The 24092-nt window shown below is 36.1% G+C and overlaps 1 protein-coding gene across 2 annotated transcripts; it reads left to right on the plus strand.

The window, feature by feature from the left end:
* The first annotated feature begins 1828 nt into the window (after positions 1–1828).
* On the plus strand, positions 1829–18603 carry ckmt2b (creatine kinase, mitochondrial 2b (sarcomeric)). 2 transcript variants are annotated; one of them, XM_051676258.1, is made up of 10 exons: positions 1829–1990; positions 5364–5558; positions 6171–6369; positions 9214–9309; positions 9660–9881; positions 10478–10563; positions 17114–17237; positions 17358–17492; positions 17943–18068; positions 18370–18603. In XM_051676258.1, exons 2-10 carry the CDS (start codon positions 5413–5415, stop codon positions 18484–18486), a joined length of 1251 nt encoding a protein of 416 aa, XP_051532218.1. In that variant the 5' UTR covers positions 1829–1990; positions 5364–5412; the 3' UTR covers positions 18487–18603. The 2 variants fall into 2 exon arrangements, with proteins under 2 accessions (XP_051532218.1, XP_051532210.1); XM_051676250.1 differs by lacking the exon at positions 10478–10563 and adding an exon at positions 13536–13621.
* The last annotated feature ends 5489 nt before the right edge of the window (positions 18604–24092 follow it).

A 24092-nucleotide genomic window follows, 5' to 3' on the forward strand; every position in this document is an offset into this window, starting at 1 on the left:
ACTGAACAATAAAATTTTTCCTGATAATGCATCTGTATGATACTGCATGTCACAAGCTGTACCCTGATGTTTGGAGTTATTAGTGATATTTGGATCTATGATTTTAGGAGTTAGGGGTAGGGTTAGGGGTTAGGTTTAGGGTAAGGATTGGGGTAGGGTTAGGTTTAGGGTTACTACAGATGTAATTAAATGCAGGAACTATAAAAGTAAATACAATGCAACAACATATGTACATAAGTACACCGTATCAATTTCATAAGTACATACTGTATAGTTAAAGACACCTAACATAACGTGGATACATAGACTCTTAACTAAAGGTAAAAAAAAAAAAAAAAAGGGTCCCCTTTGGGATACCATCCCAGTGACCAGAGAGGTAAACTTTAAGGTAAACAGTAAACGTATACACACCCTGAGCACTTTTTTAGGAACACTATGGTCCTAATAAAGTGCTCGACGTGGTCTTCTGCTGTTGTAGCCCATCCACCTCAAGGTTAGATGTGTTGTGCAATCTGAAATGATATTCTGCTCACTACAATTGTACAGAGCGGTTATCTGAGTTACCGTAGCCTTTATGTCAGCTCGAACCAGTCTGACCATTCTCTGCTGACCTCTCTCAACAACAAAGCGTTTCTGTCCGCAGAACTGCCGCTCACTGGAAGTTTTTTGTTTTGGCATCATTCTGAGTAAACTCTAGAGACTGTTGTGCGTGAAAATCCCAGAAGATCAGCAGTTACAGAAATACTCAAACTAGCCCGCCTGGCACCAACAATCATGCCATGGTCGAAATCACTGTGATCACGCTTTCCCCCCCCCATTCTGATGGTTGATGTGAACATTAACTGAAGCTCCTGACCCCTATCTGCATGATTTTATGCATTGCACTGCTGCCACAAGATTGACTGATTAAATAATCGCATGAATAAGTAGGTGTACAGGTGTACCTAATAAAGTGCTTAGTGAGTGTATATTCTTGTTGGCTTGATCAAAAGAGCAGGCTCCGCTGAACCTTTGTTTACAGCTCCATTTGTGGAGAACAATTTTTTTTTAAAGATTCTATGTCCCCTCTTAATTAAGAGAGTAGTGTTGGCCTTTGTTGCCATGCAGATCACATGCCTTTTTAGCGATTACCAGAACTATTTTTATCAGGCTACTGTGAAACTGACTCGCTGACCTTGAGATGTTCATGGCACAGATTCACAATATGTTCACTTAGAGTCTTGGAAGTTTCCAGGCACCAGTTTCAAGGTCTCTCTTTTCTGCCAGATCATGTTGTCTGTTTAGGGGTCGATAACATTCCAAATTGTTTTGATTCTTACTTTTATTTTCCCAATGGTCCAAATATGCATATTTATTTCTCTCTCTCTCTCTCTCTCTCTCTCTCTCTCTCTCTCTCTCTCTCTCATCCTAGGAAGGAGGGTTGAGCCACAGTAGGGCTCTCATGTAAAACCAGATAATGCAAAAGGTCTTGGGTCAGGCAAATCATATACCAGTTTAACTTCACCCTTTACCCATACTGCCCAGCTAAACAGGATAGCTTTGTAGGTAAACTGTGTAGCAATATATCTAACAAAATATTAAATGTATGGGACATTTTCTCTGAAAATGGACATACATAAAAGGTCACAACATTGTAAACTGTATTTAATATTAATTACAAATAAATACACCAAGAGTAAAATAATATACAGACATGATGGTCTGTGGTGGATAATTGTAAGCATGTGTGAGGAAGCACCTGACAGAGTGTGAAACCATTCATACGCCATACGTGTACACTATCACTGGCACGTAACTGGAGGTTTGCACTGGTGAGGGAGAGCTCAAGGACAGAACGCATTGACAGCAGAGACATGCTGTTATGCTGACAGATGAAATAGGATTGGCTGAAGAGATGAGCTCTTATTTTGAGCACAAGCCTGGTGCTGCCTCATTATACGGTGAACAGTGTACTATTCTGGGAGCCTGAGGCCCTCTTCTGATCCAACAGGTGAGTGCAATAAAGCTTTTCCTTTAAGACCATTTTTGTTTGTAGCTTTACATATTACAGAATTAAAATTGGGTAAAAATTTACTCACCCTCATGTTGTTGTAAACAAATATTACTTTTTGGTAACACTTTACTATTAGGTTCCACTCATTAAAATAATATTTTGGGTTCAATACAAGTGAAGCTCACGCGACCGCATTTGAGGCATAATACTGATTACCACAAACATTTATTTTGACTTGCCCCTCCTTTTCTTTAAAAAAACCCCTAAAATCTGGATTACAGAGAGGCATCTACAATGGAAGTGAAGAGGCCAATTTTTGAAGGGTTTAAAGGCAGAAATGTGATGCTTGTAATTTTATAAAAGCTCTTACACTAATATTTCTGTTTAAACTTGTGTATTATTTGAGCTTTAATGTTGTTTAAATCCTCGTTTTTACAGTTGTTTTAGTTTCCATGAAAACAAAGTTTTAAAAGTGGCTATAACTTTACACAGAAATGGTTAGTATGTAATTTTATCACACTCAAATTATGTTAACACACATATTGTTTATGTCTTGTGGTTATACTATTGAAACAGTGAGTATTTTTGCATTTATGGATTGGCCCCATTCACTTCCATTGTAAGTGCCTCACTGTAACCCACATTTTTGCTTTTTTTAAAGTAAAGAAGGGACGAGTCAAAATATATATATATTTTTTTGATAATCAATATTATTCCACAAATGCTGTCGATTGAGCTTAACTTGTTTTGAATATTCCTTTAACATTAGTTAATGCATTAGGTATCATGAACTAACAATGAACAATATATTTAAAAAAAAAAAAATTATGAATATTTGTTAATGTTAGTTAATACAAATACAATTGCCCATTGTTAGTTTATATTGCATTAACTAATGTTAACATGTACAACTTTTGATTTTAAAAATGTATTACTATATGTCTGAATTAACATTAACCAAGATTAATAAATGCTATGAAAGTATTGTTCATTGTTAGTTCATCTTAAAATGTTGCTATCTAATGTAAACAAATGGAACCTTATTGTAAATTGTTGCCGAATTTTTTCATCTGTGGAACCAAAAAGGAGATGTTAAGCAAAATGTTAGGGACTGACAGTCTCAGTCACCATTCACTTTTATTTTATTGAAAAAGAACAACGTCAACTTTCTTCAAAATTCTCCTCTTGTGTTCCACGGAAAAAATAAAGTTATGTGGGTTTGGGATGACATAAAGGTGATGACAGAATTTCAAATTTTGGGTGAACTATCCCTTTAATAGTAAAACAAATATACCAGACCAGCACAAAGGGCTAATATTTCAATTAGAGTTTTTTAGGAATGCCCAACTTTTGGTTCAGTTTTTGAACTTTTTGGTACCAATATTCTTGTGAAATAATATTTATTTATTTTTTTTGTTCACAAGTATTTCCATAGTGAGTGACAGAATGAGTCTGTAGGGCCAGGATTAAAATTATTTTTGTTTTGTTTATTTATTTATTTTTAAACTTTTCTAGTTGTTGATCCAGTTAATATGATTTATATCAGTATTAATTTTGATCAAACTCCTTAGCTTCCTTTTTTTTGAGGGATAGGACTGTTCATTAAAGGTCTCACACCCTCCCACTGTAAGCACCTCTGACACACATCATCTCATGTGACTGTAGTAACTTATATTAGCAGAGTCTTGGCAACATTACTTAAAACCTGCTGCTTTTGGTCCACTGCCAGATGTAAGAGTCAGTTAGATAGTTCTGCATAATTGTAAAACATTATAAGATACTGGAAACTGTACTAGCACTGTCTGCACTACTCTATTTTATAATATATTCCCATAATATTCCATATTGTGGAATATTTTAATTAGATTTTTTTCTTCATTTAAATAATTTGATTTTTTTTTTACTGTTAAAGTTTTTTATGCATTTTTGTTTAAGGTTTAATGAAACCTGATAACTGTACATTATTTGACATATGAGCTGCTTTGCGTGGTACAGAGACATGTGGAATTTAATATGGCAGATATTACTCTGGCATTAAGTTAAAAGTCAGTGTGTATATAGATACTACCCAGTGGAAAAGGCCAATGTGTAGCTAAGTCAAAGAGGACACATGCTCACCATGTCAAAACAACAGTATCAAGAAGTAGAACTCCTCTGATTAATCATGTACTTTATACCAGGTATAGATTGAATTCAATTCTATTTATTTGTATTGCACTTTTAACAATGCATATTGTTCCAAAGCAACTTTACAAAAGAATAGTGTCTGACAAACTCCCAAGTGAGGGAGCCAAAGGCAACAATAGCATGGAAAAACTTTAAAGGTGTTTAAAGTGATAGTTCTCCCAAAAATAAAAATGTTCTTATAATTTACTCACCCTCATGCCATCCCAGATGTGTATGACTTTCTTTCTTCTGCTGAACACAAATAAAGATTTTTAGAAGAATATTTCAGTTCTGTAGGTCCAAACAATGCAAGTGAATGGTGACCAGAACTTTGGAACTCCAAAAGGCACAAAGGCAGAATAAAAGTAATCCATACGACTCCAGTGGTTTAATCCATGTCTTCTGAAGCGATCCAATTTGTTTTTAGGTGAGAACAGACCAAAATGTAAATCCTTTTTCACTGTACATCTTGCCATTGCAGTCTCTAGGCATGATCATGATTTCAAGCTGGACTACATTTCCTAGTGCTTGATGCATGCACAGAGTGCTATATAAAGCTAGAAAGCTAGAGAGCTTGAAATTATGATCCCCAAGGAGACTGCAGATTTCAAGATTTATAGTAAAAAAGAAAAAAAATTGTACTTTTTGGTCTGTTTTAATCAAAAATACTTGATTGGATCGCTTCAGAAGAGATTGATTAAACCACTGGAGTCTTTTGGATTAATTTTATGCTGCCTTAATTTGCTTTTTGGAGCTTAAAATTTTGGTAACAATTCACTAGCATTGTGAGGACTAACAGAGCTGAGATATTCTTCTAAAAATGTTAGTTTGTGTTCTGCAGAAGAAAGCAAGTCATACACATCTAAGATGGCATGAGGCTACGTAAATGATGAGAAAATTTTTATTTTTGGGTGAAGTGTCCCTTTAAGTAGACAAGGAAAATGGCAACCTTATAGATGATCAGACGTATCTGTGGAACAGTTTTCATGCATTTGATGCATGCAGCACAAACAATAGAACCTGCAGGTGTATCTACTACACCCGCAGGTTCACCCTCCAAAGTCACAATAAACAACCAATACACAATTACCAAATAGGCTGTATAAAGATAATTCATTAATATTTTGAATTACAATTAATAATAAAATAACTTCACAACAGTTAACTGAAGAATTATTTCTGCCATACTATTGTTCTATTATAGCTGTCCTCTGCTGTGAAATTCAGTCCTTAAACGTGTGTGAGTAGTAAAGATGGCAAGCATGTTCACACGAATGCTCACCGGACGCAACAAGGCTGTGTTCATGGCCAGCCTGGGCGCAGGCACCTTGGTATCCAGCTACATCATGACGGACTCTGGAGTCTCTGCTGGGGAGAAAAGGAAGCTGTACCCACCCAGGTTACAAAATTCTGTTGACAGATTGTCCCTTTTCACAGTTCACAACCTACAAGGTTGCTGAGTGGAGTCCCACTCATAATCATAGTAATCAAGTGATGAAAGCAAGTCTGGGTATAAGAGGAGGATTTTATTGATCGTTTGTGTGTTTGGAAAAAAGCAAAGTACAGTTTCTTTTAAAGTTACAAAAGTTAGTGTACGCTGAGTGCAGACACATCATTCACTCACTACATAAGATTGCCTGCTTGTCCGTGCTAAGCTTCAAACACAAGGCAATATGATATGACTAGTCATGTACAACGTACAATACGTTAAGTACTGTATGTGTAATATAAGATGCCTGTAACAGTCAGAGCATGTTAGTTTGCTTTGATTTGGCACAAACTGTATGTGAATAGCACAAATGTTTTAAGTATTACCATATCATTAAAATGATAATCTGAATAATGAATAATAATAATAATAATAACAACCGTACCTTTACCTGGTTTCAGTGAAGTACGAGGAAATGTCTTTTGTCTGACCCAAGAACACCGGCGCATAATGCAATGAATAAAATTTTGAAGAAGACTGCATGTGACTCATCTGAAATAATTATGTTGTTTTCTTTCACAGTGCTGATTTCCCAGATCTGCGCAAACACAACAACTGCATGGCTTCTGCTTTGACCCCTGCCATTTATGGCTGTCTGAGGGACAAGCTAACTCCTAATAACTGGAGCCTTGACCAATGCATTCAGACTGGAGTGGACAACCCTGGTCATCCCTTCATCAAGACTGTGGGCATGGTGGCTGGTGATGAGGAGAGCTATGAGGTACAATTACTAATATAGTTCAGTTGTGCCAACTCTCTGAAAGATTTAGCATGTGAATGTGGGTATGAAGTATTGATAGGGTATTGGTCTTGGTGGACTAGATCTGCTACGCTGCTGCTGCTGCAGAGCAAGTACGAACACTTGCTACTGCAAGAAAGACACATACATAGAGTGTTAGCATGTGGACATGCTGCTGCTGCACAATGAGACAAAACGCAAGACATGCTGCATTGAGCATGTGTTACAGTACCTGCTGCTGCACACATAGACATGAACAATCCCCAACAAAGCTGGGAAGCTGCACAAACACATAACACAAACACAAAACACAAACCCCCAACAAAGCAGATCTGTCGCCAAGACTTATGTACTACTGCTGCTCTGAAAAGCCATATGCCGCAAGTGAATGCTAGCTAGGTGTGCCTAGGCCGCAGGCCAAATGGCATAACACTAATGAACTAAATTTCTATGTGTGCCTCGATCTGCTTAGCCAAATAGCTCAAACACTACTGACCTAACTCATAATGTGTACCTGAGATAAGAAATCATCATCTTTATTATAAGATAAAAAATTTTAACTAGTGATTTAAACTAGCCGTGTTTGGATTTATTTAATCTAATGGCCTACAATAGTGATGTGTGCCAGTCAGAATTGCCTAAGGCTTACCTTATTAAGACGCACTTCTATGTGTCATGGCCAAAGCAGACCTTACCGTACAAGCTGGTTAAAAAAAAGCCACAGCACCACCTGAGCAAATATCATTTGAATCATGTGAAGTAATGCATTTACCCAGCCTAAAGGGGTTATGAAAATGATTTAAGCCCATTCACGCAGCACATAACTGTGCAGTCATGAATTAAAATAAGAGCTTCCAGAGAATTTCAAATAAAAGCAAGCTTGTTGCTAAATCAAGTATAAAGACACTAGTGCAAACGTTCACTGCTAGATCAAATCAAATCAAATCATGCTCCTGAACTAGTCCTGAATTAAATGACTGACACAAGAGATGGCAACAAAATCATGATTTAAGAGAGCTGCAGTGAAATATAAAAATTTCTGCTTTCTGCGATCAAGAATTAGAACACAAAATCGCTGCAATTTAAATAAAACCACAGATCTTACAGTGATGTCGTGAAGAATAGTAGCCGAGAACATAAATTAAAACAAGAGTTGCAAGAAATGATTTAGGCCTAGACCATAAAGTTTGTAGCAAAATCGTGTAGATTAAAAGACTTGGCATAAGAGGTTACGGCAATCCTGAATTAAAAGGAAAGCTGCTGCAAAATCACAAGAACTTGGAGTGTACGGAAGTCATGATTGTAGTGTAATAATGGATTAAATACAAGCTTGCAGTGGTATCATAAGGAATAATTCATAGAGCTTGCTGCAAAATCAACAAAAACACAAAAGCTTGCTAATGAATCTTTAAGTACTTACCTGAAAAGGATGATGTAAAATTACGTTAGCATGTAAGAGCTTGCAGTGAAATCAAAAGGATTTAGATCATAAATCTTGCTGCAAAATAATGAATTTAAAAACAAGGGCTCACTGCTTAACCATGAAGGAGCTTGTGATGTCATCATAAATCATAAACACGAGAGTTTACAGTGAAATGGTAAAGAATTTGAAAACTTGCTACAAACAACTGAAATAAGCTTGCTGCAAAAATCATGAATTAAACAAACAGCCACCAGCTAAATGCATATGACAATTGTTCCCCCAAAGAGAACAGAGTGAGACTTGCATGGCTGAACTTTGGTCATTTTAAAGAGACCAAATTAGACAAACAGACAAAGCAATCTGCATTCATTTTTAGCTTATAAAATTATTGATAATAATTTATTTTTCTGTATGTGATAATTAGGCTTTGGATTGGAGACTATTTCCTGTATCAATAATTGGAAGATTTTTTGATATCGATATACTGTATATCAGGATTTTTTTCAGATATAAACAGGGCTGCTCATTGCACAATAGTCTTTGTCTTTACAAACATATTTCTCAGCACGACTTTGGTAAAGTTTGAGTGGTAGGGTAAATTAAAGGGGGTTGGACACTGGACATGTCCTGCGGACAACATGGCGCATTCTAAAATTCGAAACAATTATTTTCTACAAAGGTACGCACACACCACTAACACTCAACGTCAAAATTCTGCAGTGCCATGGAGCACAACTCACATGTTTTCCATTAAATTTGACCCAAATCATTATCAAAGGACAAAGATTATTTAGTCTAACCATCACTGGATGATATATTGTGTATATGTATCTTTTATAGAGCCTACACAATGTATTTTCATTTACAAGACTTTTTGTGGTTTGACAGCTTGAATGAAACCTATTTTTTTAGAAACTGCATCACAAACTTCGCCATTTCTAATCATTCAGTTTGCGTAATTACACCAGTTTCATCCACTAACCTGCAAACTCATCAACGTCACTTTGTTCATTCTTGAAGAAGTTCAAAAACCTTCATAACTTTAGACTGCCATCTGCTGCACCACATCAGCTCCTCCTTTATGTGTCAAAATAAATGTTATATCCGCCTCTTCCCCAACGCTATTATGCCAGACTGTTAAACAGAGGCCAGCGGAGTGATTTGGAAAGCACGCAGATTAGGCTTCTAATTTAAATGGCGGCTAATTTTTATATATCAATGCCTCAAAAATATATTGATAAAATAACGTGCCGATCAATAATCGATATATCTATATTTTATGACATACCTAGTGCCCATGATATAACTCTGTCAGTAAGTGGCGGCAAATTTGAGTTAATTTGAGTCTTCTACATAAGTACACACATAGGCAATGTATCAATTACTTTCGCTGTAATCCTTAGGTGTTTGCTAAACTCTTTGATCCAGTCATTAAGGAAAGACACAATGGCTATGACCCCACAACCATGAAGCACCCAACAGACTTGGACAGCTCAAAGGTAAAAGAGTCATGTAGTGTTCTCTGCAGTCCTCAGAAAACCCAAATAACCATTAAAAAAATTCACTGAAAACCATATTGGGGAAAAAATGCTTAAACCAGCCTAAACTGGTTTGTTGGTCTTAGCTGTTCTCCCTGACTACTGTTTTAACAAGTGTTTGGGGTACTTTTCAGCTCTTTAGGCTGGAAGACCAGCTGGCTGACCAGCTGAGCACCAGTTTGGCTGGGCTGGGAGACCAGCTAGACCATCTTAAATCTTTCCCCAATTTAGTTCAGGACAAGGTTTAGTCTTGAACTACTGTATTTTTCAAGGTTGCACTGAACATGTTTCTAATGGTGGCCTTTGAACAGATCACTTCCGGGATGTTTGATGAGAACTATGTGCTGTCATCACGTGTGCGCACAGGCCGCAGTATTCGTGGGCTCAGCCTGCCACCTGCCTGCTCCCGCGCTGAACGCCGTGAGGTGGAGCGTGTTGTAGTCCAGGCTCTTTCTGGATTGAAAGAGGACCTGGCAGGCAAATACTACAGCCTGACAGAGATGACTGAGCAAGAACAGCAGCAGCTTATTGATGTAAGTATACACACCAGAAAAAAAGTTCCAGCATAAGCAGTAGGTGTACACTAAAGGAGGTTTAAATAGATCCATGCCATTTTCATTTATAGAGTATATCATCCTGGTACTCAGATTCTGAGTAAAAACAATATAACAATAGATAAAGGCAAAATTAAGAGAACATAAGCATTTACTGTGCCCTATTTACCCTGCTGAAAAGACCATCTTAAAACTACTTACATTTTTGCCTGAATACTGGTCTATGCTGGTTAGTGCTCGTTTGTTGCTAGTCTAAATTGTATACCAGTATAGCCATGCTGTGAACTAGCAAAACTTCAATCAGCATAAACTTCCAATTGATGTTGGTTTACAAAGTTTTTCTGCTTAAGCTAGTTAAGAAGCTTATTAGGACCACCAGCACACCAGCATCCCATGCTGGAGACCACCATCCAAAACACAACATATGCTGGTGTTTTGTTCTAGTCTTTTCAGCAGGGCAGTTGAATTTGGTTATGTAAATTATCTTAAATGACAGTTTTAAATATTCTCTGGTCTTGATATTGTTTGAGAGCTAACAGACATCACTGCTCTTGTCTTATGATGGCCAACCTAAGGAGCACTTCCTCTTTGATAAGCCAGTATCTCCTCTCCTCACCGCAGCTGGTATGGCTAGAGACTGGCCAGATGCTCGTGGGATTTGGTAAGGCTGAGGAATTATCAACTCCCAGCTAGAGCGTAGCGCAACTTCCCTAGCACATCCTATGCTAGTCACTGTTGTGTTGGTGCCTCAGTAATGGAGACGGAGACAATGTCTCAGTCATTGTTGTATAAAGTATGCATTTGTCATACTTGAGTAAAAGTAAAGATACCTTCAATGAAATTGACTCAAGTAAAACTTAAAACTTAGCTCATGAGAAAACAACTTAAATAAAAGTATTAAAGTAACTGATATTAAATTTACTTAAGTATCAAAAGTACAGGTAAATTGCATAAATTACAGAACAGTTCATTAAACCCACTGCAACTATTTGATTGGTGGTGCTCATCATTTACTCACCCTCATGCTATCCCAGATGTGTGTGACTTTCTTTCATCTGCAGAACACATATAAAGATATTTAGAAGAATATTTCAGCTCTGTAGGTCAGTTCAATGCAAGTGAATGGTGGCCAGACACTTCAAGCTACTAAAAGCTTATTAAGGGAGCATAAAGTTATCCATACTACTACAGTGGTTAAATCCATGTCCTCTGAAGTGATTCAGTTGGTTTTGGGTGAGAACGAACCAAATTGTAACTCATTTTTACTGTATATCTTACCATTGCAATCTCTAATCACGATCATGATTTCAAGCTCAATTTCACTTTCTAGTGCTTGACGCATGTGCAGAGCCCTAGATGGCGCTATAGGAAGTGTAATCGAGCTTGAAATCCTGATTGCCAAGGAGACTGCTAATGTCAAGATTTATAGTCTAAAAAGGAGTTATATTTTGGTCTATTCTTACCCAAAACCAACTGGATCTGTTCAGAAGACATTGGTGAAACCACTGGAGTCTTATGGATTACTCTAATGCTGCATTTATGTGCTTTTTGGAGCTTCAAAGGTCTGGCCACCATTCACGTACATTGAATTGACCTACATAACAGCAATATTCTTCTGAAAATCTTTTTTTGTTTGTGTTCAGAAGAAAAAAATTGAAAGTCATACACATCTAGGATCGAATGAGGGTGAGAAAATGATGAGAGAATTTTCATTTTTAAATGAACTATCCCTTTAATGGCACATTCAAGTCACATCAGAATGATCATATTTATGGGATGAATGTAAATGAACACCACAGTCCATGAAAATTGGAACACTGAAGAAGGGAGTTGAGTCATATTTGTGACCAGAACAGAGACTTGTGGGGGTGGGCTCTTTTCATTTGGGCCAATAAGCAACCATCCAGCAACCACCAGAACACCCTGGCAACTGCATAGCAATGTGCGGAAACACAGTTAAAACAACTTAACAACAACATAGCAACAATCTGACAACCACCTAGAACACCCGATCAACTGCAGAGCAATGTGCAAAAAACACAGAAAACAACTTAGCAACAGCATAGTCACAATCTGGCAACCATATACTGTACCAATGCCAAAACACACAGCAAAGATCACCTTGACAACTACATAGCATGCCCTAGCATCCATCCAGAAAACCCTAGTTAGCACATACTGTAGCATAAATGTGCTACAAAGCAAATATAACTTTAGCAACCACCAGAAAACTAGTTTTGCTTAGGCAAAGACCATTCACATCTTCCTAACCTATAAAAACATTTTCATGAGCGCTGGTAATTATTCATACACATCATACCTTGTTTAAATGTAAAATTTAAACACATGTGATTGACTTTTATATGAACAGGTCTCCTGGAAAGGCGGGAGACTGCTCGCACATAACTTCATTATTTAACAGCTTTCATAATGTTTAAGCCTAAACTTATCAAATTAATTAGTCCAAAAAACCAAAAAATTAAAATCACATGAGCAGTTTCTTGTCTTCCCTAGTGGAGACAGACGACAGAACACGTAATCTGGCGCGCGCTTCACTAGTGATTTTGATTCAGATTTGTGATTCGCAAAACGAATTATTCAGACAGCTTTTTGAATCTGTTTGTTCAGTTCAAAGGAATCAGATTTAAAAGATTAGACCCAAATGATTCTTTCAACAAAAGTAATGAAAGTGTCGGGAGAAATTTATCAGAGTAAAAGTATCAGTTTTCTCTTCAAAATGTAGTGAAGTGAAAGTAAGTCCACAGAAATATTTATACTTAAGTAAAGAACAAATATTAAGAAAATGTACTTAAGTACAGTAATGAGGTGTACTTAGTTACTATACACCTCTGGTCACAATTCACCAGCGCTTTTACTTTCTCTTTTCTTTTCACACACCCTCTACCCTCCTTCACATCCTTCTTCTTCTACACACTTCTATCGACCCCTATTGGTAGAGCTTTGTATTGCATGCAAAATGAACTGAGTAAATGCACAGATATACATGTTCTGGACACAACAGTCACCTAGTGAGCTAGCTCCGATATCTTCCACTAGATGTTTATTTGAAGATCGATTTTGTTTGAGTAGTCTAGCATGTATGGATCTAGGCTGTTCACACCAAGGTGGAAGGTTCAGTCCCAAGCACATGACAAATTATTTCTCTCTCTCTTGCAGACCAGATTAACTACAAAATGACCGCCAAATCAGTGGCGAGTGGGGTACTTCTGAAATGAGAATTCCTCTTTTTGCATTTGTGTGTTTTTTTTATTTTTTTTTTATTCCAATGTAAATGTATGTTTCATTTAATGTTTATACACTTACCGGTTAAAGGCATATGGAACACCACTTCACCTTACACTTGAAAATATCAACAAACAACAGATGCTACAATATTCGTGTATGTTTAGATTCGAATAGCATCAAGGTCTCATCAAGTTTAAGCATTTTAAAACATTTTTACACTTGAACTGTTTCTGGATCTGAACAATTTTTTTGCAGCTGATTATATGGATCAAGTTGACCAACCAGATTGAGAGGAGAGGATTGGCTGGCAATCTCTGCCATGAACCAGCCCAGATCTTAATGCAATGCTTTCTCCCTTTTTTCTTTTTCTCGATTAAAAAATTCTAGGACCACTTCTTGTTTGACAAACCCGTATCACCCTTGCTGACTTGTGCAGGAATGGCGCGGGATTGGCCCGATGCCAGGGGCATCTGGTATGGTGCATGACACTTGCATCTCCAGAGGACACTTATAGAGTGCATGTGTGTTACATATGAGACTGATTGTAGTCTTAATGGGTCACTAGTTTTACTAAGTGATTTGCAGTGGTACAGTATTAACTCTGTAACAACTACTATTCATACTGTAGAATCAAAAGCTTGCTAGTAAGGCAGGCTTGGACATTGGGTGCTGTGACTTTTGCAATGAAAATTAGCACTGAAAAAAAAAAATCAGTTTGCAACTATAATCTTCAGCAGTCTTGCCAACATATAGTGTCAACTCGTAATGATGTATGTCAATAACCTGTTATATGCTTCCCTTATCTCATTCCAAACCCTAATGTTTTATTCCTTCCATGGTACACAAAAGTGATTTTCCTATTCAAATTATTGTTACGTTTAGGGTTTGGATAAGGGTTACACATGGCTAGGTTTAGGTTTGCTTTGGGTCAGACTTAGGAAAAAACATAATAACATAATTTGCTGGTTTGTTTATGTCAAAGGTTTTCAAACTGGGGTCCGGGGCTGCTAGGGGCTATGACAGATTTTCAGAGAAGAAAAAAAAAAAAAAAAAAAAATTAATGTTGACTATTTGAAATTATTAACGTTTCATTCTATAATAGTTTCTGTTGATTAATTCTGATTATTTTATTGTATTGACAGCCATAGAAAGAAATAAAAATAAATCACATATAATTTCATTTATTGAGGAAAAAAGACTAAATCAAATTTAATAAAAAAGAAAATATTATTTGCAAGAAATAAGGGTTGAATTCACTATTCTCTGTAAAGCTGCTTTGAAACAATATTTATTGTGTTATTGAATACTTTTACCAGTTTATATATTTATTTTCACAATAAATATAAATATTGAAAATAAAATATTGTTTTTTATTACACTGTAAAAAAATATCCTGTTGTTTAAAAAAAAAAAAAAAAATGGCAGCTGTGGTTGCCAGAATAATGATGTAAAAAATACAGTAAAAATGTAAACAACTTTACAGAACAACCTGAACATTTTACAGTTTAAAACTGTTGTAATTTACATGACCATGCTTGCACTGTAAAAATAAAATAAATAAATAAATAAATAAATCTGTTAAATTTACAGTAAAAAAACATCAGAAACTTGATCTTAAACTTCTAAAACTGTAAAAATCTGCTTTTTAATGTATAAGGTATTGTTAATCACCGTAATAATTACAGAAGAGCACATGATGATATGAAGTTCAGCAGTAGTGGCTCTTTCAGGAGCAATGACCAATAAACATGTAGAGACACACAAACACTAAACACCATCAGGGTAAAACATGTGAAATTTAAATAATGCAGTAAATATTAACTAAACTACATTAAAGGTGCAGTATGTAAGATTTAGAAACCGTTATTATTAATGACACCTGTGGCCATTAAGTGAACTGTAGCCAGCTACCTGTTGCTCGTGCTCGCGCACACACTCCATAGGGACACAAGCATCGATCAAAACAATGACGTAACGTACAAAGAGGCTGAACATGATTCACCGACATCATGCTGACAGATGAGGTAGCATAATTAAAATTACACAGTTATGAATGTTTTACTACAAACTTTGAGACTGTATGTTATATTTGACTCTCCAGTGCTGGAACAGGGCTAAAACAAAGTGTGGATATAGGTCTGACTATGCAAGACTGTAGTTTGAAGTAATCACTTTTCTTTGCATGATACATTGACAGCATTTATACGATAGCCTATGTCGGCGTTAGCTAGCTAGCCAGCTTTATCAATAGCTGTTAGCTCATTTGGTGGATGATGACAGTAGCTGTTTATAAAATACACTGTACATTATAAATATGTTGACACAATTCAGTATTGATGTGATACCATCACAACTGTTGTTTTGATATATCAATGCGCTATTGTTTTATAATAATAGATTGTATATATTTTCTGTATAATCAAGTTACCTTACACTAATGAATGGAGCTTTTTATATTATCTTGAACGTTGTCTAGCATTCATTTCATGTGTTATTGTAGTTTAGCTAAAATTACACAGATCAATCCTTATGGCATTATATTTCACATGCTTTGCAGTGATGTAAGCTTACCTGTCCAATAAGAAGAACGCCAATTCAGGGTCCCCAAAACCGGTTTTGATCCCCAAAATCGAACAAAGGTCCCTCCAAGAATCAAATGCCCTGCCGATGTTCACTCTATTTTTCGCTCGACCACGATCACGTTCCTGCTTAGCCAGACGGGATTCAGTAGATAAGCTTAGATAGGCTTACTCTGAGTTTGTGCAGGAGTCGGTGTTGTGCTGGGAGCCGGACGTTTGCTGGATTCCATCGCTAAGATAACGTCACCTAGTGTTGAAGTTTGTTGTCGCTGTTGAATAGCGGAAGAGAAGCGATTACTGAGGCAAGGCTCTCGGGAGTGTGCATAAACGTCACATCTTTGAATTTTCCTGGCTGAAGCGACCCACTCCCTTCGCATGAAAATCAGAATACAGGCTTTAATAGGCAACCTAGGAAGTCCAGGAAGGGCTCACTTTTTGTTGCGTTACAAGCCGTTCACACATTGGCAAAAAAAAAAAATTTAAAAAAAAAGCCAATATTACATTGAAAGATTTTACATATTGCACCTTTTAAATATAAAACAGAACACCCCAATGCACGTAACTGATTTTAAAAATAAGAAGAAACATAACTGTTCCCATAAAATATAATGAAATGTGATGGTCCGATTATTGTTTTTTACTGTAATTTTAACAATAATTTACTGTAAAAAGTACATGTACTCTCTTGTTGAACATAATGTTAATTTTTACCATTAATTATACAGGAAAATCATGCTTTTACATCTAAAAAAATTTATTTTTACAACATTTTATTGAAAAAACTACTGTATTGTCTTAAAATATATTTTAAATATGTACTGTATATTTTACAGTTAATTTTCATTAATCAATTAATGTTTTATTTCTGTAGCATTTTTACAATCTTTTACCGTTAAAATTACAGACATTTTTTTACAGTGCATATTATTTTTTTAATTAAATTACATTGAAAATTTTTCTTTTTGGGTTAATATATCTAGCATTACTCCAATAGAAGAAAGATACACTGTCAACTTAATAAGAAGTAAATATTTTCCAAATAATATTAATAATTTATTTTGGCTTTAGTACAATGACAATATAATAGCCACATTTTTTGGCAAACAATAAGTCTTTATAATAAAACTTTTACTACTTTTCTAACACAGGGGGTCCCTCTAAGGGGATCATCAAGTTCGGGGGTCCTTTGCATCAAAATGTTTGAAAACCCCTTGTTTATTTTTCTCTATGGGAGTGAAAGTCGTTTGTTTTTGTATGAGCCAACCCATACAATATCTTACTATTTCATCATCTCGTTCTGTTAATAAGACTTGTCATGAGACTGGGTTAGTCATGCCAAAATTTACAGAATGTATTTTTAATGCCACAATCCTTCCTTATGTCTAGGCATAACAATGAAAAAACATTTTTAATCTGGATCAATGAAGAGGACCACACCCGAGTCATTTCCATGGAAAAAGGTGGAAACATGAAGAGGGTGTTTGAGAGGTTCTGCAGAGGACTGAAAGAGGTAGAATTGTTGATTCAGCACTAAAATGGCAATAAAGCACAAAGGCATGAAGTTTTCTGTAAATTACATAGTAACAAGTTTCCTTTATGATGTTTGTTTCTCTTTTTGTCTGCCTCACAGGTGGAGAGACTGATTCAGGAGAGAGGTTGGGAATTCATGTGGAATGAACGCCTGGGCTATATCCTGACCTGCCCCTCCAATCTTGGCACTGGTCTGAGAGCTGGTGTCCATGTCCGTCTGCCCCTCCTCAGCAAGGTCTTACAGTCTCACATTCTTCAGTTAAATCTGAGTTTTAAATTGGTAGAGGGTGCACTTTGTCTAGATTATACTAATGTACTGTATAAATTATTATGTAAAATTCGATCTTGAATTTGTCTCTTGAAGAAGCATTCAAGAGAATGTAAAATCAATGACTGGTAATGATGTACCTAATTTTCTGATCTTACTGAAATTACTGGGTTCCTGTAGCTCAGCTGGTAGAGCATGGTGCCATCAACAGCAAGGAACTGATGAGTTCACACAAAACTGATCAAATAGATACCTTAAATGTCCAATAAGTTGCTTTGGATGAAAGCGTTTGCCAAATGGATAAATGATATGTAAATGTATTGAAACTCCATTTTAAAGAATCTTGAGGTACTGTATGAAAGACTTTAAATTCATACTAAACATGTCAATCTCTATTCCATATATCCTTCTCAACAGGACAAACGCTTTAATAAAATTTTGGATAATCTTAGACTACAGAAACGTGGAACAGGAGGTGTGGATACTGCGGCTGTGGGTGACACTTTCGACATCTCCAACCTTGACCGTTTAGGCAAATCTGAGGTAAACTGATCCCCTTCTATAGGAGTCTTATCCCCCACAAATGCTTTTAATTGGATTGAGAAGAAAGAAGAAGCAAATCCCATGACTAGAAAGCAGACATATTGCAATGGAGGGTTGAAGGGTTGTTTGAGGTCATTGTTGTTTGAGCAGAAGTGTAGAATTAAGAAACAGTATAAAAGGTTATGTTTGTTCAAGAAAAAAAAAAAGAAAAAAAAAGTAGGTCAATAATAGTTGACCTGCGAAAACCTATGGCATTTCAATATGTATACTTGAATCCAGCTTATTTGACATTTCCTAACAGGTTGAGCTTGTCCAGTGTGTGGTTGATGGTGTCAACTACCTGATCAACTGTGAAAAAAAACTTGAGAAGGGCCAAGACATTACTGTCCCTCCACCAGTTTCCCAGTTCAAGAAATAAAAGCATCCCAATGAGAGGAACTGAGAGCTGGTTTGCTGAGAGACCTGTAAGCTAACCTGTTAACTCTCTTATACAGATCTTACTGGAACTCAACTCAATAAATTATTTAACTTTTTATTCAGTCTTGTGGAATCTTATGTAGTACTGAAAAGTGTTGAAGGAGTGGGAATTGTTGGGGGTCGCAGCTAAATCCAGTTGAGAACCCAATACCATCTGAAGACTCAGTATTATTCGTAATCCCACCCAAGAAAAGCAGATAATTAATACTTTGAGTTAGAGGAGTGAATTATTAAAAATTAATATTTTTTAGCAATAAGAAGCAAATGCAGAAATCAAGTGTTGAACAAGCTACTCCAAAAACGAAGCATGTGAAATCTGTCTTTTAGAGAAGGTAGCTAGTTAGGCAATACTACAAGACACATGGTAAAGCTACATTAAAGCTATACTTCAATATAGGAAAATGTAGCAGTGTTGCTAACATGATTTCGAAAACACTTTGGTGAAATGTTTAACAATAGTTAAATGCAGTGGCAGGCCGTACATTAAAAGTCTAGGCCTTCAGTGTGATTCGTGCCATTAAGAAAACAGTTTCACAATGAATAAGACACCCTATGTCTTTGGGCATCATACATTATGTCGCAGCTAACTAATAATACCAATTGACATTTTAAAAACACGTCCACGCACATAATGCTCAAGCAAGCCTAATTTTAATTGCAGCATGACTGTTTTGTGAAACGAACGTCTCCCGAACAGACATTCAAATATCATATTTTTTCATATGAATCTACCAAGGAGGTCTATAATACCTGGAAAAATCAATCTAATAAAATTTGTGATTTAAATGTTTCTTGCAATAAATTTCGTTTCGTCAGGGTACACGGTTATGCTGCGTTACATTCAAGTTGGATGTGGGATATTCCTACTTGATATCTCCGACCATAAATGCATTCCATTCCCCGATATTCGGAACTGCAACGCTCCCGTTAGCTTAGCAGGGGTTTGACTCTCATTAGAGATGTCTCCTAGCAACCCAACTGATAAACAATGCTGCAGTGCTAGCATTTGTGCTTCAGGTTTACGATTATCAAATGTTTTATACACATTTGTTTATACACATTATGTTTCTGCAAGCATTTATTAAACAAATTACTTAATAAAGTGAATGTTTATCACTTACTTTGTATATCTCCCTGAGTGTTGACATGTTTGTGTGACATCATGCCCCTGCATCTTTTAAATCAGAGTTGAGAATTTCTGCAGGAGCCTACAAGTTGTAATTCTGACTTAAAGATGCATTCCATTGACTTTTCCTAGTAGGAAGTTGTAAAATCCAGCACTACTTTTCAAAACTTGATCCGACACTGAATGCTCAAGCAGTCTAATTTACACTTAGAGAACTCCTGATGTTGCTATAACAATGTAAAAAGCACTTACCAATTTACTTGAAGTGAAAATCAGTCCTCCTTTCCTGTTGAATAAATTAAGCAATCACACGGTCATGCAGAACATTTCGTGTTTTTAAATCCATAAGGATCTCTTTCTCAATGGAGATAGCAGCAGTAATGACAGTCGACTCGTCAGCAAGATCTCGCGCTCTTCGCTTTCAAATTACATCACTTAAAGTGTGATTGCATCACTCAAGGCCAGCTAGAAGTCTTCGACTGAGACATATACTAAAGATCACACCCACCAAGAACAAATAAATCAATCCGATTGGCTGATGAATCTGACAATCTGACTTTAGTTGCTCATTCATTTGCACTGTTGAGGTATTCTGGAGGCCTGAAGCTCAAACTTCAGGCATGTGATTTGTGAAACAGTTGTCATGCTTCGCTTGTAAGCATCAAGGAATAAATTCTGACTGGATAAACTTTTCGTTTTTCTCTATTTGTTTGTAGATTAATTAAGAGTGGAAAGCAATTAAAAATACATAGGCAAAAAGGTGATTGAGAATGAAAGGATGAAAAATATTTATTTATTTGCATGTAAGGCCAGCAGGGAAGGCTTTGCTGGCCCTGAGATTCGCCGCTGGTTAAATGCCAGTTTAGGAATTTAAAGTTAAAGGAATGTCTGGGTTCAATACAAGTTAAGCTCAATCGACAGCATTTGTGGCATAATGTTGATTACCACAAAAATAATTTCAACTTGTCCTTTGCTTATTAAAAGAAGAAGAAGAAGAAAAAGTAAAAATCTGGGTTCCAGTGAGGTACTTACAATGTAAGTGAATGGGGCCTGTCCATAAACAATAAAATACACACTGTTTAAAAAGTATAGCCACATGACATAAACATTATATGTGTAAACATGATTTTAGTTTGATAATAACACTTACTAACCTTATCTGTGTGAAGTCAGAGGCTGAGTTCGGAATCACATACTGCTCATACTACTCATACTACTTCTGCCATATGATATAACTGTCTATGGCAGAAATAGAAATAGTATTAAGGTAGTATGCAATTCTGAACTCAGCGGGAGACTATTTAGCAGAGACTGGCCACTTCTATATGAAATTAATTGGAGAAATTGGAACCCCCAGCCATAGATATACATACATAGATGCCTCATTAGTGGCTTTTTCTATGGGCCTCTATAGTAAGCCGTCCGCCATATTGGAACGGTCAAAGCCTGTTCATGAACACTCGAGAGCAAGTTGAGAGTGCGTCTGCAACATCCATACGTATTAATATCTATATTTTCACAAGATTTAGTTTCTCATTAATGTTAGATAATTATGCAATTTCTAGGTAAAAAAGCAAAAAACAAATAATGGTTAAAGCTATCTATTCGACCAACGGTCAATGGATGTAGAAAGGAAGTCCCACCTTACAGGCAAAAAAGCCAATAACCTTTTAGATACAGACATTGCCTGTCAATCAATTCGAGAATATGCATGCACATTAGCTATACAAGCTGAGAAAACTGAATTTTTTAAGCGTAATCTTAGGTAAAGAAGCACAATTATGATTACAGTGTTGTCAGATTTTATTTGAAATATGTTCTTTGATCGTAATCTTGACCGTTTTGGAGATTTCGGTCTTTCCCCATTCAAGTAGATAGGAGCTGCACTTGTATGCTGCTTGTCTAAAGAAAAATAGCTGCCTGAGAGCATTCCAAAGATGACCAGCAGACTGTCTTGCTAGAAAGACTTTGGTAATGTTAAATCCAATATTGCAACCTTGTTTTCATGACTATGTAACCTGTGAAAATTTCTGATTTCATTACATGTATTGCACTTGTATTGAAGTAAGAACCTTCCTTTAAACGGGGAAGAAGAACCATTTTTATATTTCTGTCACTATTAATTCCCTTGTGGGATTCATTCTTAACGGGGTGTTGCTGTCTAGCATCAAGCATGGGGGCTGGAACAGTAAGAGACATTATTTTAGCAAGACCAACATTTAGACATTAGAAATTTACATTCATGACACATTAGTACAAATTGCTTAACCCTACTATGTTACTGAAAAAGGACACCTCCCTTTGGTATTCACGGTCATTTTTGACCAGGAGGGTAAGATGTGTAATCCCTTTTTTTAATGAATAATGATACCATTTCTTCTTCCCTGAAGAAAAATAGAATTATGCATTTCGTTTGGGACTTTATGCTGTTTTGATCTAATTTACATGTACATTTCTATATTTGACCATTAATTTGCATATACATAAGCACTTTTTTTTTTTATTATTAAAAATTCAGAACCTACACTTCTGTAAGTTGAAACATAAAGAAAATATGAGAATGTGACATAAATTGGAGGCAGATTGCTGCCATCTGGTGAACAAAATATAATAACATGACTTGAAAACAATGTCAGGCCAGTAACAGCCAGTAGATGTCTGTAGCCACCTACTGTGTAATCTGATGACTTGTTGTAACCTAATTTTATATTTTATCACTATTTATATGATATTTTTAGACATTATCAAACTATTATTTGTACAAATTTAGCATTTTAAATTGATTTGAAGTGCCAGTTTTTGCAGTTAATGTCATTATGCTTGCAATCAAACCTGACCATGGTGTTACAAAGAGAAGACACAGAATAAGCATTTTACTACCAATAATTTCTTTCAAACATAAAAATGTAATAAAAGTAAATACATAATAATGTCAAAAAAATGAACATCAAGAAACAGAAATGAACTGCAAAATTCTGATAATTCAATTAGAGTATAAAACAGAAGAATCAGAGAAAACATTTTGCAAAAATTACTGAATACCATAGGAGGGTTAAAGGTTCTGTAAGCAATTTTATCCTTTCAGGAACGTCTACCAGCCACTGTGTTAGACACGCCCCCTCTTTCAAAAACCTGGCTTTTAAAGACATGCACGCACACATAGATGCTTGGAGACTGTTGTGATCAAAGATGGAGCAGGACAGCAATGTGATGTCAGCAAACTCGAACAGTTCCACTGACCTTGTGTAGGTACCATGACGTTAGATGTCAAAAACAACAGCAGCAAAATAGTGTCCTTTTTTTCCCTGCTGTGTACAGAGCATATTGGTCTGTCACAGACACGGGTGTGGTATTTCATGGCATCTATTTTAGATATGGCAGGTAATAGGGATGTTTCTGTGTGTCTTTTCATAAAAAATTGCTTACAGCACCTTTAAGCCAGAAAGAGCATGTTTATTTAAAGAAACCAAAACATCACTTTCTAAATCTTTCAATGCATAACTTCATATTATTGTGCCTACAGAGTTTTACCCTACCCTGAACTCTCATTGCTTTGTCCAATCCACTGTACTTTAGCTGAAACTGATGTTAACTGTAGACTGCACTGTCTACAATTGTAGAGGCACTGGTACTGCAGACAATTTTACAACTTTTCTGTGTCTGTGGAACCTCTGTAAAACTGTCTGTGTGGCTCCAAACGCAAGCCCATCACTTGTGGAATGTATCCCAACAATCACTGTCATCAGCACTGAGAACTAAAATTTCTTGAAACTCATTGATCCCAATGAGAACTGGGTTTCATCGTCTTTTGTTGATGGTCTGTTTCTCACCCACACTTATTATATCGCTTCTGAAGATATGGAATCTTTGGAGTCTTATGAATTACTTTTATGCTGCGTTTATGCGCATTTGGGAGCTTCAAAATGTTGGTACCCATTCAATTGCATTGTGAGGAACTTCAGAGCTGAGATATTCTTCTAAAAATCTTTGTTTGTGTTATGCAGAAGAAAGAAAGTCATACACATCTAGGATGGCTTGAGGGTGAGTAAATGATGAGAGCATTTTCATTTTTGGGTGAACTAGCCCTTTAAGCCAGACACATAAGAAATCACTTTTCAAATCACACATTTTATTTTTAATTATATATTTTCATTACCCCAATGGCCTATGTTCCATTTAAATTACACCCTGTTGGGCAAAATTACATGGGAGTTTCTTAATGTATCAAAATTAACATTGTGAATGTGTGTTCCCTTGTATTATTTCCTTTGTATGTTATAAGCAGGGTTGGGAGGGTTACTTTTAAAAAGTATTCCGCTACAGATTACAGAATACAAAATGTAATTTGTAACATATTCCGTTAGATTACTCAAAGTCAGTAATGTAATCTAAATACTTTGGATTACTTCTTCAGTACTTTT

This window comes from Myxocyprinus asiaticus, chromosome 3, assembly GCF_019703515.2.
Source record: "Myxocyprinus asiaticus isolate MX2 ecotype Aquarium Trade chromosome 3, UBuf_Myxa_2, whole genome shotgun sequence".
NCBI classification, from domain to species: Eukaryota; Metazoa; Chordata; class Actinopteri; order Cypriniformes; family Catostomidae; genus Myxocyprinus; species Myxocyprinus asiaticus.